Consider the following 15,108-nt stretch of genomic DNA (forward strand, 5'->3'; position numbering starts at 1 on the left):
ACATGGGAAAGAAGAACCTGAACTATAGTTAAGTGATGCAAGGTTCCACATTAGGAGTCACCAACCAGAAAAGGGATCTAGGTGACAACGTTGATGATACGTTGAAAATCTCTGCTCAGTGTGCAGAGGCAGTTAAGAAAGCAAAAAGAATGTTAGGTATTATTAGGAAAGGAATGGAAAACAAAAATAAGGGATGTTATATTGCCTTTGTATTGCTCCATGGTGTGACTGCACCTTGAATACTGTATGCAATTCTGGTCACCGCATCAGAAAAAAAAATATATATAGTGGAATTAGAAAAGGTACAGAGAAGGGCAATGAAAATGATAAAGGGTATGGGACAACTTCCCTATGAGGAAAGGCTAAAGTGGCTAGGGTTCTTCAGCTTAGAGAAAAGACGGCTGAGAGGAGATATGATTGAGGTCTACATGGAGTGGAACGGGTAGACCTGAATCGCTTTACTCTTTCCAATAATACTAGGACTACGGGGCTCACAATGAAGCTACAAAGTAGTAAATTTAAAACAAATTGGAGAAAACATTTCTTCAATCAACATGTAATTAAACTCAAATTCGTTGCCACAGAATGTGGTAAAAAGCAGTTAGCTTTGCAGGATTTAAAAAAAAGGTTTGGATAGTTTCCTAAAAGTCCATAACCCATTATTAAGATGAACTTAGGAAAAACCCACTGCTTATTTCTAAGATAAGAAGCATAAAATGTATTGTACCGTTTGGGGATTTTTCCAGGTACCTGTAACCTGGATTTGCCACTGCTGGAAACAGGATCCTGGGCTTGATGGACCTTTCATCTGTCCCAGTATGGGAAACACTTATGTACAATTTTTATAGCATGCCAACTCCCAAAATTCTGGTTCAAAGCAGGTTACAATATTAAGACAGGAAACAAAAATGATCATGATACGAACACTAACTGTAGAATTTCTTCAAACTTTTTCGAAAAGATTAACATGTAGGATTTGTTCTAAGAGAAATGGGTAAAGAACACCGTAGTTTAACTGCCTGATCAGGAAATGATAATTCCAAGGCCTTCTTATATCTGACCCCCAATAATAATGGGAAAATAAAAGGAGTCAAGACATGCCTGCTCTAGAAGGTGACAAAGGAAAGGAAAACAATTTTACCAAATATTCTGGACCAGACCCATCAAATAGTTTGTATATCAAACATGCCAGTTTAAAAGAGAGATCCAAGCAGATACTGGAAGCCAATGTAACTTTATGAGACATGGAGTAGAATGGTCAGACCTATTTTTGCCAAAGATTAACTTGGCCACTGTATTCTGTAAAACTTGTAGTCTGGACAATAAAGTAGATGACACAAACAATATAGACTACTGCAATTGTCTAAATGAGACCAAATTAAATGACTGGACCAGAACCACAAAATGTTGTTCCAATAATAAAAGCACAAACATTTTTCAATTGAGTGAGTTTTAAAAACCTGACAACCACAGAATTAATCTGAGGAGCCAGAGACGATGATGTATTCAAATACACTCCCAAGACTTTAGAGACCCTTTCTAACTCAAAGGTCAAACCATTTCCCTATGAAAATTTAGAAGTAGATGTACCAGATTGATTCAATTATAGTAATTTTATCAACCATATTAATTTTATCTTATCTTTGCTAATCTTTAACCCATGGGCAATACTAAGCTATTCAATTGTCTCTATACATTGTGTAATATTGGGTAAAACAGAGATAATGTTGTTTTGAGTGGGATTAAAAAGAACATATCATTGGTGTAAGAGAAACACTTAGCACAGAGAGAAAGAAAACATGGCAAAATGAAGATAGACATTAAATAAAACCAAAGAGAGAGGACAGCCCTGTGGAACTCCACAAGGCGATCTCCAATCGGACGAAAGTTTATTGCTCATCCTGACTCTATAATGTCTATGGGTCAAAACTTCTTTTTAACTACTCCAATACACTACTTGTGATACCCAATTAGCTCAACTTATATAATAAGATATCATGGTCCACCATATCAAAGGCTGCAGTGAGGTAGAACTGCAATACTACAGCTTTGCCCTGAGCAAAAAATTTTGCCTCTGATATAATTGCCGGCAGAATAGCCTCAGTAGAATGAAATGGCCTTAAAATGACGTAGATCTCAAATAGAAGCAATGTTAGTAAAGCACTCATTAAAGAAACAAGAGCTAAATAAGACCCCAATGTGTGCAGCAGCAAATACATCTGTATGTGCCTAGCCTATATTTGCTTTTCTTTCTTTAGTAGCTGAAAATGCTGATTGCAAACAGATGTTCAAAGTCTGGCACCTAGTTCACACAAATATCTTCCAATACACTCTATGATGTACAAGTCCTAATTCTTTTTTTTTGCTCTACCCTTATTAGGTGATGTAAGAATTAAGGCAAAACATCAATTATTTTTATCACCTATGCAAAAGACCCACTGCTTTAAAACTCTTTACACTATTAAATGGGCTTCTGGCACGGGGGCAAGAGGAAGAACACTGGTAATGAGAAAAATGTGGGTTATCTAAAGAAAAGCTGAAGTTTGACTTCTGGAGTTTTAGAGTCAGCATCCCGGACAGAGTGTAATGGAAGTTAATGTACACTCTGTCCAGACACACTTGGAATCCAACCTATATAATAAAGGTCAATCTAGATTAAGAATACTCAGAGTAATGACCTGGAAGGTATCCTAACAAATTTAATTTAAAGCATTAGATCATAAACTTTTTATGCAAACATTTTCTTATGTAATGCTAATGATTACTAAAAATCAATTTGCCAAGTCTGTTTAAAATTTCATAGCACTGCTCCGACACAGACAGCACCAGAGGCATTATGTTACAAATGTATTTTCCTTTTAACTAATTCCAACATCATGGGTCATCTAGTGACAATTCTTCATCTCCAAAAGCATCTGAATGTGGTCATATTTCGCTACACGATAGCTTAACTTGGTTATTAGCTTATTTTTAAGACAATTTAGTTTTTGAAAGAAAAAAAAAATCCCCTCAAAGCAGAGCACACATTTTTTTCACATGGAAAGATAAATTATATACAAGTATAAATACACATGATGTAATCAACTTAAATGGATTACCATTTTTCTACATATTGATTTCAAAGAAAAACTTTGCCTGACTTTCTCCAACACACACTATTCAAAATGCAGCCCCTGAATGCCTCCAAGGTCAATCTTCTACAAATCACATTAATGTAACAAGACAATATAGCAAGCAGTATTTCCACCAAATACAGACCTGCAAAAGCAAAGTGGGAGGAAATCTATTTTTTTTTTTTTTTTGGCCACAGGAATAACCAGGTCACATTGCAATATGATAGATAAAATTTAAAATACTGACTCCGCTGTATTTTCGCCTAGTACAATGAAAATGTTGAGGACACATCCATGTGGTCCCCTCCCTCTCAAGCTTTACAAATCAGTCCGTGTTATATTTCTTTGTTTAATCCTAGATATGCACAGAACATTAAATTTGAGCACGTGGACAATCATAAAACTGAAAAAAATATAACTAAGGAGCCCTTTTACTAAGCTGCACTAGTCACCAATGCACACTTAATGCAGCTTAAGAGTGCACACTGCGAGATGTGCTCTGGCATACTGCAGCTAACTGCACATTAAAAAATTTGAAATTTTTTTTTTTGAGGGTGTGTATTGGGGGCAGAGAATGGGTGATCCTGTGTTAATCAGATAGCGCAGCTACATTACTATGAACTAACTGATCAGCACAGATTGCTGCGTGAGCCCTGCCTACAAAATAGGTGGTGCTAATTCTTAATAATGACAGCACACTAATGGTAACATTAGCACATGGCTGTTAATACAAAAATGGACAAAAGGTTATTTTTATGGCTGTGATAAAAATGGCCTTAGCATACAGGAAAAACCTGCACAAGGGCACAATAAGGCCACTTTTTACCCACAGTTTAGTAAAAGGATCCCTAAAACTGTATTAATCAATTTTGTTTAGTATTTATTATTGTTGACTTTATGGATTTGTTTGCTGAGTATGCTAAACCCTCACTAAAACACAATTTTTATATTTTAGTACTATTCTATCTTGGGAAAGGTGGTTTTATAAATTTAACTGGAAATGTTAATTGGTTTAATATTTTATATGCTGTAGAATAATTTAAATTTATTGTGTAAACTATTCAACAGTGCTTAATCAAATAAGACAAGAGGGGAAAAAAGGTCTTATCACTTATGAACATAGGGTAATGGATAGGCTGATGTCCTCTTGGTTTGACATTTGACTTCAAGGTGTAAAGTGGTGTGTTAGTCGTGGATGGCACCACAGTATGCTAACTCTTCAAGGCAGAACCAACATTTTTGAATATCAGACTAACCCCCTATAATTCTACCCGGTATATTGATGATATTTTAATGATTTGAACTGAGGGAGAAAAGATTCTCAGTTCTACAGTTCTTTCATTACATACCATCCGACAATCAAATTAAAAATTGACTACTCCCCAGAAAAAGTCAACTTTCTAGACACCACAGTTTCCATCACAATAGCTATATACAAGCATCTGTATACAGGAAACTTACTGACAGATAAAGCTACCTCCACACCCTTCACATACAAAAAAATCCATTATACAAAGCGAAGCCACACGATACCATCGTATCTGCTCTGACCCAAGAAACAGCAACACATCAAAATCATGACTGAATCCTTCAAAAAGGCTATAACCCCAAAATAATCTCCAAGAATACTGCCTCTTCCATTAAAATACCCAGAGAACACTTACAGCAGTAAAAAAGAAAAAAAAGCTACAGAAAGAATCCCCTTGCAGACATATAAACCAGAGCTGGAAAAAATTAAGAATCATAAAAGACCTAGAGCCAATACTCCAGGAGGATGAATTACTGAGAAGCTGATGATAGTATCCCACGTTGTTCAGAACAGCGTGGGGAATTAACTCCCTAAAGATCAACGCTAATAATATGCAAATTCATATGAAAAATGCCAGTGCCAACCAGGATGTCACCTCTGTGGGGCAGCACATTACAAAACCAAAACACTGCATGAATGATTTTATGGTGAGAATACAAAAAAGAAATTTTAGGACAATCCAAGAACGTAAAACCTTTGAAGTCAAAATGATGAAATATTTTGGCACTCACCAGGACTTAAAGATCTGGGTTTTCTATCCCACTATAAACCATAAAATTATACTGCTTTGTCATCCTCTTATCAGCCATCCATCTCGCTCTGTATCTTACCCACCCACCTCTCCCTGTTTCTCATCTAACCCACCCCACCCTCTTCCTCTGTTATTGGAATGCTTTTGTGTTTCACATATATTCTGATATCTGTCAGTATTTCTCATTTCTGATCTGAAGGATTACCTTCAAAAGCTAATCAAAAAATGTATTAAGCTAATCCAATTAAAAAAGGTATCATCTTATTTTCTTTTCTCTGTTTTGCTTTATTTCTATTTATTGACTTCAAAGTGCAAACCACTAGCTAATATGCTAGTTAAAATGGCTTCCTTGATTAGGTGGATTGACCTACTACTGCACACTAAAGTCTGGAGAGTGGAACAGTGGCATTTTATGTGGTTGACTGTCAACTCTGTTACCAAGAAAGGTTTTGCCGTGATGAGCTCCCCTCCAGTCCTTCATGGACATCCTTTACAAAATCATAAGCCAAGCCAGCCTTCTTGCACTTCTACGACCAGAAAGTGCGAGCTGAATTGTCACATGATTTGTACCCAGATCTGTATTTATACCTTGGGGAGTATTTTAAGAGCGTTATCATCAATGTGGGCTAACGTTAAGCCGTGTTATTTTACTCCCACATTATTCGAAATGCATAAAATGGGACCTGTGGTGAAATAGCACATCTTAACTGTAACTCATGTTAATAACCGCCCCTAAATGTGTCTATCACATGTACTTTCTGATCTCTCCTCAAGGTATGCATATATATATATATATATATATATATATATATATATACATACATACACACATCTAAATATGTCCCATATGCTTTATGATGAAAACAACAACTACTTTAGCAGATTCCATTTTCTTTGTATCCTTTTAAAGGTGCAGTAACCAAAATTTACACAGTACTCCAAACAATACTTCACCAAAAAGATTTATACAGATGCACTGTCACCTCCTTTTTCTTCCTGCTGAGCATTACTCTCCTAAGTAACCAGGCATCAATCTGGCATCTCCCATCGCCTTATCTACTTGTCTGATTATCTTAAAATCATCAGACACAATCACTCCCAGGTCTCATTTTTCTGTGCACAGAAAAATGCCACAATCTATACTGTGCTGCTCCATTTGGTTTTTATAGTTCAAATGTACAACCCTTTATTTATTTAACATTAATGAAGCTGGAAGAATTGTATAAATTTGGGCCCCTAAGATTTAGATCTCTCTTTGTGGATTCCCACCCCTTCCAGGGTACAAACCCTGTTGCAATCTTGGTATTATGCACAAAAAGGCAAATTCTTCCCAACAGCCCCTCTACAATCAGTGGGTACGATTTATCGCCTTTCTGTTGTATAACCGAAACAAGTACTTTCTCTGTTTCTAGTGGGCCACACAATTTAAGTTTTTGTACCTGCAGCAATGGAAGGTCAAGTGATTTGCCCAAATTCACAAGGAGCTGAAGTGAGAATCAAACCCAGTTCTTTAGGTTCTAAGTCTACTGCATTAACCATTAAGGCTACTACCACGTTACTTTACTACTACTTAACATTTCTAAAGCGCTACTAGGGTTACGCAGCGCTGTACAATTTACATAGAGGGACAGTCCCTGCTCAAAGAGCTTACAATCTAGTAGACAAGTGAACGGTCAAATTGGGGCAGTCTTGATTTACTGAACGGTAAAAGTTAGATGCCGAACGCAGCAATGAAGAGGTGGGTTTTAAGCAGAGACTTGAAGATGGGCAGGGAGGGGGCTTGGCGTATGGGCTCAGGAAGGTTGTTCCATGCATAGGTTGAGGCGAGGCAGAATGAGCGGAGCCTGGAGTTGGCGGTGGTGGAGAAGGGTACAGAGAGGAGGGATTTGTCCTGTGAACGGAGGTTTCGGGCGGGAACATAAGGGGAGATGAGGGTAGAAAGGTAGTGAGGGGCGGCAGACTGAGTGCATTTGTAAGTAAGAAGGAGAAGCTTGAATTGAATGCGGTATCTGATTGGAAGCCAGTGAAGTGACCTGAGGAGAGGGGTGATGTGAGTTCTGAACAGATTGAAGGGGGGATAGATGACTAAGTGGGAGGCCGGTGAGGAGTAAGTTGCAGTAGTCAAGGCGAGAGGTAATGAAAGCATGGACGAGAGTTCGGGTGGTGTGTTCAGAGAGGAAAGGGCAAATTTTGCTGATGTTAAAGAGGAAGAAGCGACAGGTCTTGGCTATCTGCTGGATATGCACAGAGAAGGAGAGGGAGGAGTCAAAGATGACTCCGAGGTTGCGGGCAGATGAGACGGGGAGGATGAGGGTGTTATCAACTGAGATAGAAAGTGGAGGAAGAGGAGAAGTTGATTTTGGTGGAAAGACGATGAGCTCGGTCTTGGACATGTTCAGTTTCAGGTGGCGGTTGGACATCCAGGCAGCAATGTCGGATAAGCAGGCTGATAGCTTTGCCTGGGTCTCCGCGGTGATGTCTGGTGTGGAGAGATACAGCTGGGTGTCATCAGCATAGAGATGATACTGGAAACCATGAGATGGGATCAGGGAGCCCAGGGAGGAGGTGTAGATTGATAAGAGAAGGGGTCCAAGGACAGGTCCCTGGGGAACACCAACAGATAGGGGGATGGGGGTGGAGGAAGATCCACGAGACTGAACTCTGAAGGTGCGGTGGGAGAGATAGGAGGAGAACCAGGAAAGGACAGAGCCCTGGAACCCAAATGAGGACAGTGTGGCAAGAAGTAAGTCATGATTGACAGTGTCAAAAGCGGCGGATAGATCGAGGATGAGGACGGAGTAGTAGCCTCTGGATTTGGCAAGGAACAGGTCATTACAGACTTTAGAGAGTGCTGTTTCTGTCGAGTGTAGAGGGCGAAAACCGGATTGAAGTGGATCGAGGATGGCATGAGAGGAGAGAAAAATCAAGGCAGCGGCTGTGAACGGCACGCTCAAGTATTTTGGAGAGGAAGGGTAGGAGGGAGATGGGGCGGTAGTTGGAGGGACAAGTAGGGTCAAGTGATGTTTTTTTGAGGAGAGGTGTGACTACGGCGTGCTTGAAGGTGTCAGGGACAGTTGCAGTAGAGAGAGAGGTTGAGGATATGACAGATGTAGGGGGTGACGGTATGAGAGATGATGTTAAGTAAGTTGGTGGGGATGGGATCAGAAGAGCAGGTGGTGCATTTCGAGGAGGAAAGAAGGCGAGCGGTTTCCTCCTCGGTGATGACAGGAAAGGAGGAGAAAGAGGCCTGGGTTGGTTGGTTGAGGGTGAGGGTTGAAGGGTGAAGAGGAGATGACTTGGTAGTGAACTCAAGGTTGATCTTTTGCACCTTGTCGCGGAAGTAATCAGCCAGTGATTGAGGAGAGAGCGAGGGGGGGTGGGAGCGGAGGGCACTTTGAGGAGGGAGTTAAGGGTGGCGAAGAGACGACAGGGGTTGGAGCTGAGAGAGTTGGTCAATTGGGTGTAATAGTCCTGTTTGGCAAGGAATAGGGAGAAGTGGAAGGAGGATAGCATGAATTTGTAGTGAAGGAAGTCTGAATGGGTGTGAGATTTCCTCCAGAGGCGTTCAGCAGATCGGGTGCAGGAGCGAAGGTAGCGGATGCAAGGTGTCAGCCAGGGCTGGGGATTAGCATGCTTTGTGGGACGGGAGGTGGATGGTGCGAGAGTGTCCAGAGCAGAGGAGAGAGTGGCATTGTAAGCGGAGACAGCCTTGTCGACAGACTCGGAGGACATGATGGAGGGGAGGAGATTAGAAATACTAGAGGATAGGGTGGGAGGGTCAATAGCCTGGAGATTCCTGGAGGTAGTGGTTAAAGTTGGACGGGGCGGGGGGGGGGGGGGTGAAGAAGTGTGAAGGTGATTAGGTGATGATCCGAGAGAGGAAGAGCTGAAGCGTGGAAATTAGAGGGAGAGCCGGAGGAGGAGAGGACGAGGTCGAGACAGTGGCCGTCTCGGTGAGTAAGGGAGGTGGAGCATAGCTGGAGGTTGAAGGAGGATGTTAGAGTGAGGAACTGAGAAGCGTGAGGGTCGGATTGGTCATCAATGTGTATGTTAAAGTCTCCGAGAATGAGGGACGGAGATGAGGGTTCTAAAACTGGGGAAAATATACAGAGCACAGAACTCTCTGTAAAGCTTCTGCATATAAATAAATGTGTATTTGTTAGGGAGACGAGGGGTGTTGGTGGATGTGTACATGTTTGTGTATGTTTGTGCATGTGTGTTTGTACATGTTTGTGCATGTGTGTTGGTACACATGATTACGCATGCTAACACGTATGTATAGTTTGTCTCTCTGATCAGGAGAGGAAATGAGAGGGGAAGGCAGTCTGAAATGTGCAATTCCTTTTGGAGTGGAGGAGTAGCCTAGTGGTTAGTGCAGTGGACTTTGATCCTGGAGAACTGAGTTTGATTCCCACTGCAGCTCCTTGTGACTCTGGGCAAGTCACTTAACCCTCCATTGCCCCTGGTACAAAAATAAGTACCTGAATATATGTAAACCGCTTTGAAAGTAGTTGCAAAAACCTCAGAAAGGCGGTATATCAAGTCCTATTTCCCTTTCCCTTCCCTTTATCACTAACTTACAGTGAGAATCAGATATGTATTTGGGCATTTTTTTGAGTGTGTCTTCCCCCCCCCCCCCCCTCCACTTCCACTACATACAGAAACTTCACTTCAACAGCACAGAAAGTTCCCCCAGATCACTACCTCCTTCACTGTGACTAGACTGCCTTCCAGTCTTCCACTCCCACTGCCTTCCCACTAACTGGATCCCAAATAGAGCAAAAAGTAAGACAGATGCCTTTAAGGAAATAGCAGACACAAGTGTAAATAATTCCTATCAACTATTAAGTAGGCTGTAGAAGCGTCTGTATACAACTGATAGAAGGCTAAAAAATAATGAGGTAGACACCGCCTTGGGTGAATCTCTTCATAAAGGCAGTTAATAAATCCAAATAAATAAATAGGTATCTCAGAGCCCTGGTGGAAGGAGGATAACCAGGATACAAATATCACAACTATAGGGTACATCAAATTGGAAGGGGGAGTGAAATAATAAAAATTATGCAGGAAACAGATTAAAACATGGAATCCTTATGGAAAGGAATTCCACGTGTGATGGGAAAGAGAATAGTGATGGAGGTATACTACCATTCACCTGGCCAAAACAGACAGATGATGAAGTGTCAACAGAAATTAAGGAAGTTAACAAATTTGGCAACACTATAACAATGGATGACTTCAATGATCCCAAGACTGACTGGCTGAATGTGAGGTCTAGAAATGCTAAGGAGGTAAAATTCCAAGATGACATAATAAAAGACTTTTATGGAGCAGCTGGGTTAGGAACCAACATGAGGGGAAATTATTTTAAATCTAGTCCTTAGTGGAATACAGGACTTAAATACAGAGGTTGTGTCCGCTTGGCAATCATGACCGTAACATGATCAAATTTGAGTTAACTGGAATGAAGTCACTGAGGAATCTACTGTGTAAGTATTTAAAATACAAAATGGCAGCTATGATAAAATAAGGAAAATGGTTCAAAAAAAGCTAAAAGTAGGATCTGTAAGATAGAGAGTTTAAATCAGGTGTAGATTTTGTTGATAAACACCATCTCCCACAGCAAAAAAAAAACAAAAAACAGGACCTGAAAACCTAATGCCCTGGTGGTGGACTCCAGACCCCCAAACATGTAAGGGCTTGGAGGTCCAATGGATCCATAGACCCCCCAAAGATATAAACACCCCCCCCCCCTTTGAAAGAAAGTAAAAACCTTGGTGGTCCAGTGGGATCCTCCCACCACCCCCGAAGACTAGCCAAAATGGCAGAGACCTGCCCGGTGCATACTGGGATGCACCGGGTGGGGCTTCAATATGGAAATTAAGCAATGCCCAATACATCCCAAGATGCACCAGGTGGGGCTTCAATATGGAAATTAAGCAATGCCCAATACATCCCAAGATGCACCAGGTGGGGCTTCAATATGGAAGTTAAGCAATGCCCAATGCATCCCAAGATGCACCGACGGGATAGAGCGCTCCCCATTTTGAGTAAGTGCCCCAACCCAGCAGAAGGACGAGATAGTGCTAGTCCTTCCTCCTTCTTGAAGGTAGGATGGGATTGGGGGGTCCACCACTAGACCACCAGGGCTTTATTTTTTTTTCAAAGGGGGGGGGGGGGTAGATCTTTGTGGGTCTGGGGCTCCACCAGACCTCCAGGCCCTTACATGTTTGGGGGCCTTGGGGAGTCTGGTGATCCACTGACCTCCAGGCCCTTACGTGCTTGGGGGGCCTGGGGTCCACTAGACCACCAGGGCTGAGATGGCTGGTCTCCTCAATTCCTCCACTGCTCAGCAAATCCTAACACCACCTCTGAGCTGGCATAGGGTTTGCTGTGGAACACCCTTGTTTGGAATGCTGCCCACCGAGCATTAGGGAGGAATGCAGGAGATCCTCTTTTGCGTGCATTTGCTTTCAGAGCCGGCGAGCTCGCTGTTTCATGCGCTCACTGGCTCTGATCATTGTACGCCAGCAAACGTGGGCGCTAGTGTTTGCCAGTGTCTCATCGAATCAATGAATAAAAGATGCACTGAGAATGCAAATGGTTTTGTCAATCAAGTAGAAGCATCTATGAAATGTATCTATTAGGATATAATCCAAAAAACCCCTCATAGGTTCTTAAAATTAAACCGCAATGAGCTGCTCACATAAATGATTCAAAAGAGTAAAGCCTACTGAAATGCTGCACTTGCTCTAACATTTTAAATACTAGCTTTCCCATACTACTTAAAAAGTTAAATACTGGCAGGCTAAAACACAATTTTTAAAAAACACATTTTCTATATGAAAAAGTGGTACAGACTAAAAGTGGGACCAATATTTACAGACACCACAACTAACAAGCTGTCAGAAAATCTCTCAGTTCATGATATAATATATAGCAGAATGGCTATAAATAACATTAAAAACAGCAAAACTAGGACCAAATTCTAAGAAACATCCAAACTTTTTTTTATACAGTATATTATACTTGACAAAATGGCTATGGGCTTATCAAACAATAATAAACTGCAATGTAAAAGCATAACTCAACTAGACTATGTGACTGTTCTTATGCACACTAGAAGACACTCAAGATGTGAATACAAACCAGCTATTAAAAATATTTATAAATTATAACAATTTAAAACCAGTAAGACTCAGTCAGTCTTAAGATTAACCTCAATGGGCAGCTCATAAACCATTCGATAGGCAAAGTGTTATTGAAACACTGTCAATGCTCAATTGTTTTAAATACCAACTTTCTTACAGCTTCATAAGTTAAATAGTGACATGCTGAACAACAATCAAATAGTGCATTAACTATTTCCTTTCCATATGAAAAGTACATGCTAAAATATGTTTTTTTAATTCCACTGCTAAAATATATTTATGACAGGTCACCATGGCAACTCACATTAGCACAGTATAGGACTCATTTTCAAAGCAGACTTACAAAATTCCATAGGTTACTGAAAGTCTAAGTGTTTTGAAAATACGCTTCTATGTCAATTTGTGTTTCATTCTACAGAGACATCAATTTAAAAAAAAAACCAAACTGATCTAGAAAAAAAAATTAAATAAGTATTATTGTTAACATTACTAACAGTACCCATGACCTAAAAAAAAGCTATTTTCAAATTTATTCCATGATGCCCAGTACAACAAACATAACAGTATATGTCAAGATCTCGTAGCATCAAAAACAGTTTACACAGAAACAGAAAAATGTTGGCAGATAAAGAGCATATGGCTTATCCAGTCTGCCCATTGATGCCATCTACTTTCCTTATCATTCCCTTAGAGATCTTATGTACTTGTCCCAAGCTCTCTTGAATTCATCTCTACCACTTTCACCAGGAGGCTGTTCCATGAGCTCACCACACGCTCCATGAAGAAGTATTTCCTCAGGTTACTTCTGAGTTTATCCCCTTTCACCGTCCTCCTATGCCCCCTCATTCCAGAGCTTTCTTTCAATTGAGAGACTCCCCTCCTGTGCATTTATGCCACATAAGTTTTTAAATGTTGCCATCGTATCTCCCCTCTCCCACCTTTCTTCCAAAGAGTATATATTGAGATTTTAACTGTGTCCCCATACACTTTATGACGAAGACCTATGACCATTTTAGTAGCCGCCCTCTGGACTGACTCCATCCTGTTTATATCTTTTTGAAGGTACAGTCTCCAGAATTGTACACAATATTCTAAATGAAGTCTCATTAGAGTCTTATACAGGGGCATCATCACCCCCATTTTTCTACTGGCCTTTCCTCTCCCAATGCATCCAAGCAATAAAATCATATAATTGGTAATACAGTACTCAAAAGCTACCACCAGCTACTTTTAGTTTTCATGCATGTCTTTCCAATACAATATCCTTGTTACACCAGTAGAGATGGGAAGGGGAGGAAATCAATCCTACAGGTAGAATCCATATTCCCAGGGACTGTAGACATCCAATTATGAAAATCAAACGTGACTACAGGAAATGTGAATACACAGCTGTCTGGATACAATTTTTAGAAGTTACTACAGAAATATTAGAACTGATGGTCTGTTCTGACTAACTGCCCACATATCAGCATTCAGTGCACTTTATAATCAGTTGCAGCCAAATCAAGGCCTTGTCCACTTCCTAGGGGCAAAAGGATATGCTAAACATTTGCAAGCATTTAAGCTGCAAGAGCACACAGGCTTTCTTCTAGTTCGGAAAACTGCAGATGCTCTTCATTCAAGGGACTGACTTATTTTTTTGAATTACTCATCCTACAATTATTGGATTCTTTACAAGCGACATGCCCTCCTCTCAAGCTAGAATAAAACGAGGGCTCTCGCATATCAAACAGGAACAAAACGGGTCCTGAAGATGTGTTTGAATTCTTAAATTTGAATGTACATTTTCAACTGGTCCACTTGTACTACAGCTAATGAACATTTGTGTTGAGCACTATAGGTCAATATAGAATGTGAAAATTTAAGTTAACTTTATGCCGAATGATGGTATACCAAACAAAACACAAACTTTTGAGGATAAACAGGAGGTGCCAACATCTCAGCAACATCTGTGGAAACACATGGTTCTGAAAAGAACTGTCAGACTACTTAACATTCCTTCTAAAAATCACGCTACAGTTCTTTCAAGGAGCAGCAGCAAACTTGATGTTCAGTCCTAAATTCAGATCTGTAACAATTTCCTAACTACAATAGTGAAATACCTCAGTTAGCTTTAAACAGATTCAAGTTATTTGCCATGTTTAATAAAGGAAAAATATCTTACCTATCCATCAAGATGTTTTTCTTTTCATGATTTACTGAAATTCTAAGTATTCCCAGTGGATAAGAATCTTATCTGAATAGCAGATAAGCCCACATACAAAAAAAAAAAAAAAAAAAAAAAGCTAGCCTTTAATGCTACATACCTAATACTTTGTACAGATAGTGAATGCCTTCCCTTATTTTAGGATTGTATCAGTTACTTTACTCATTCCCGTGTTTAAAAAGAAAATGCTGTCAGTGCTTCAGGGTTCAATTAGCAGGTAGTTCTCTAAACATACCAGAAAAACACTTGGGTAAGAATGTCTGTACATAAAACAAAAATAAACATTTAGCCAAGAAATGAAGACCAGACATATAATAACTAAACAAAATGAGTCTATAAAGTGAAAGATATGCAGTCCAAAAGATTAATAAAAAGTATTTTAATACCTCAGATCTACTTTAAAAGCTTCTTTTAAGATGAACATTTTATGGTGAAATGCACTTACTGTGGCTGATAAAGGAAAAGATCAATGATGTTGTCTCTGCCTTTAGGGTGGTTGAAGAACACAAACAGAGACCAGTGGATGAGCCATGTTCTTTGCTGAAGGGACTGTAGAGGGGAACTGACAGACTGGACAA

General features: G+C 40.1%; 1 protein-coding gene across 1 annotated transcript in view; it reads right to left on the reverse strand.

Moving 5' to 3' along the window:
* EIF3E (eukaryotic translation initiation factor 3 subunit E) overlaps positions 1 to 15,108 on the reverse strand; it is a 182,601-nt gene that overhangs the window by 73,414 nt on the left and 94,079 nt on the right. Inside the window, exon 7 of the mRNA XM_030218047.1 lies at positions 14,976 to 15,100. Within this exon, the coding sequence (XP_030073907.1) occupies positions 14,976 to 15,100 (125 nt within the window). The remainder of the gene's footprint in view (positions 1 to 14,975; positions 15,101 to 15,108) is intronic.

Source organism: Microcaecilia unicolor, chromosome 1 (genome assembly GCF_901765095.1).
Source record: "Microcaecilia unicolor chromosome 1, aMicUni1.1, whole genome shotgun sequence".
Lineage (NCBI taxonomy): Eukaryota > Metazoa > Chordata > Amphibia > Gymnophiona > Siphonopidae > Microcaecilia > Microcaecilia unicolor.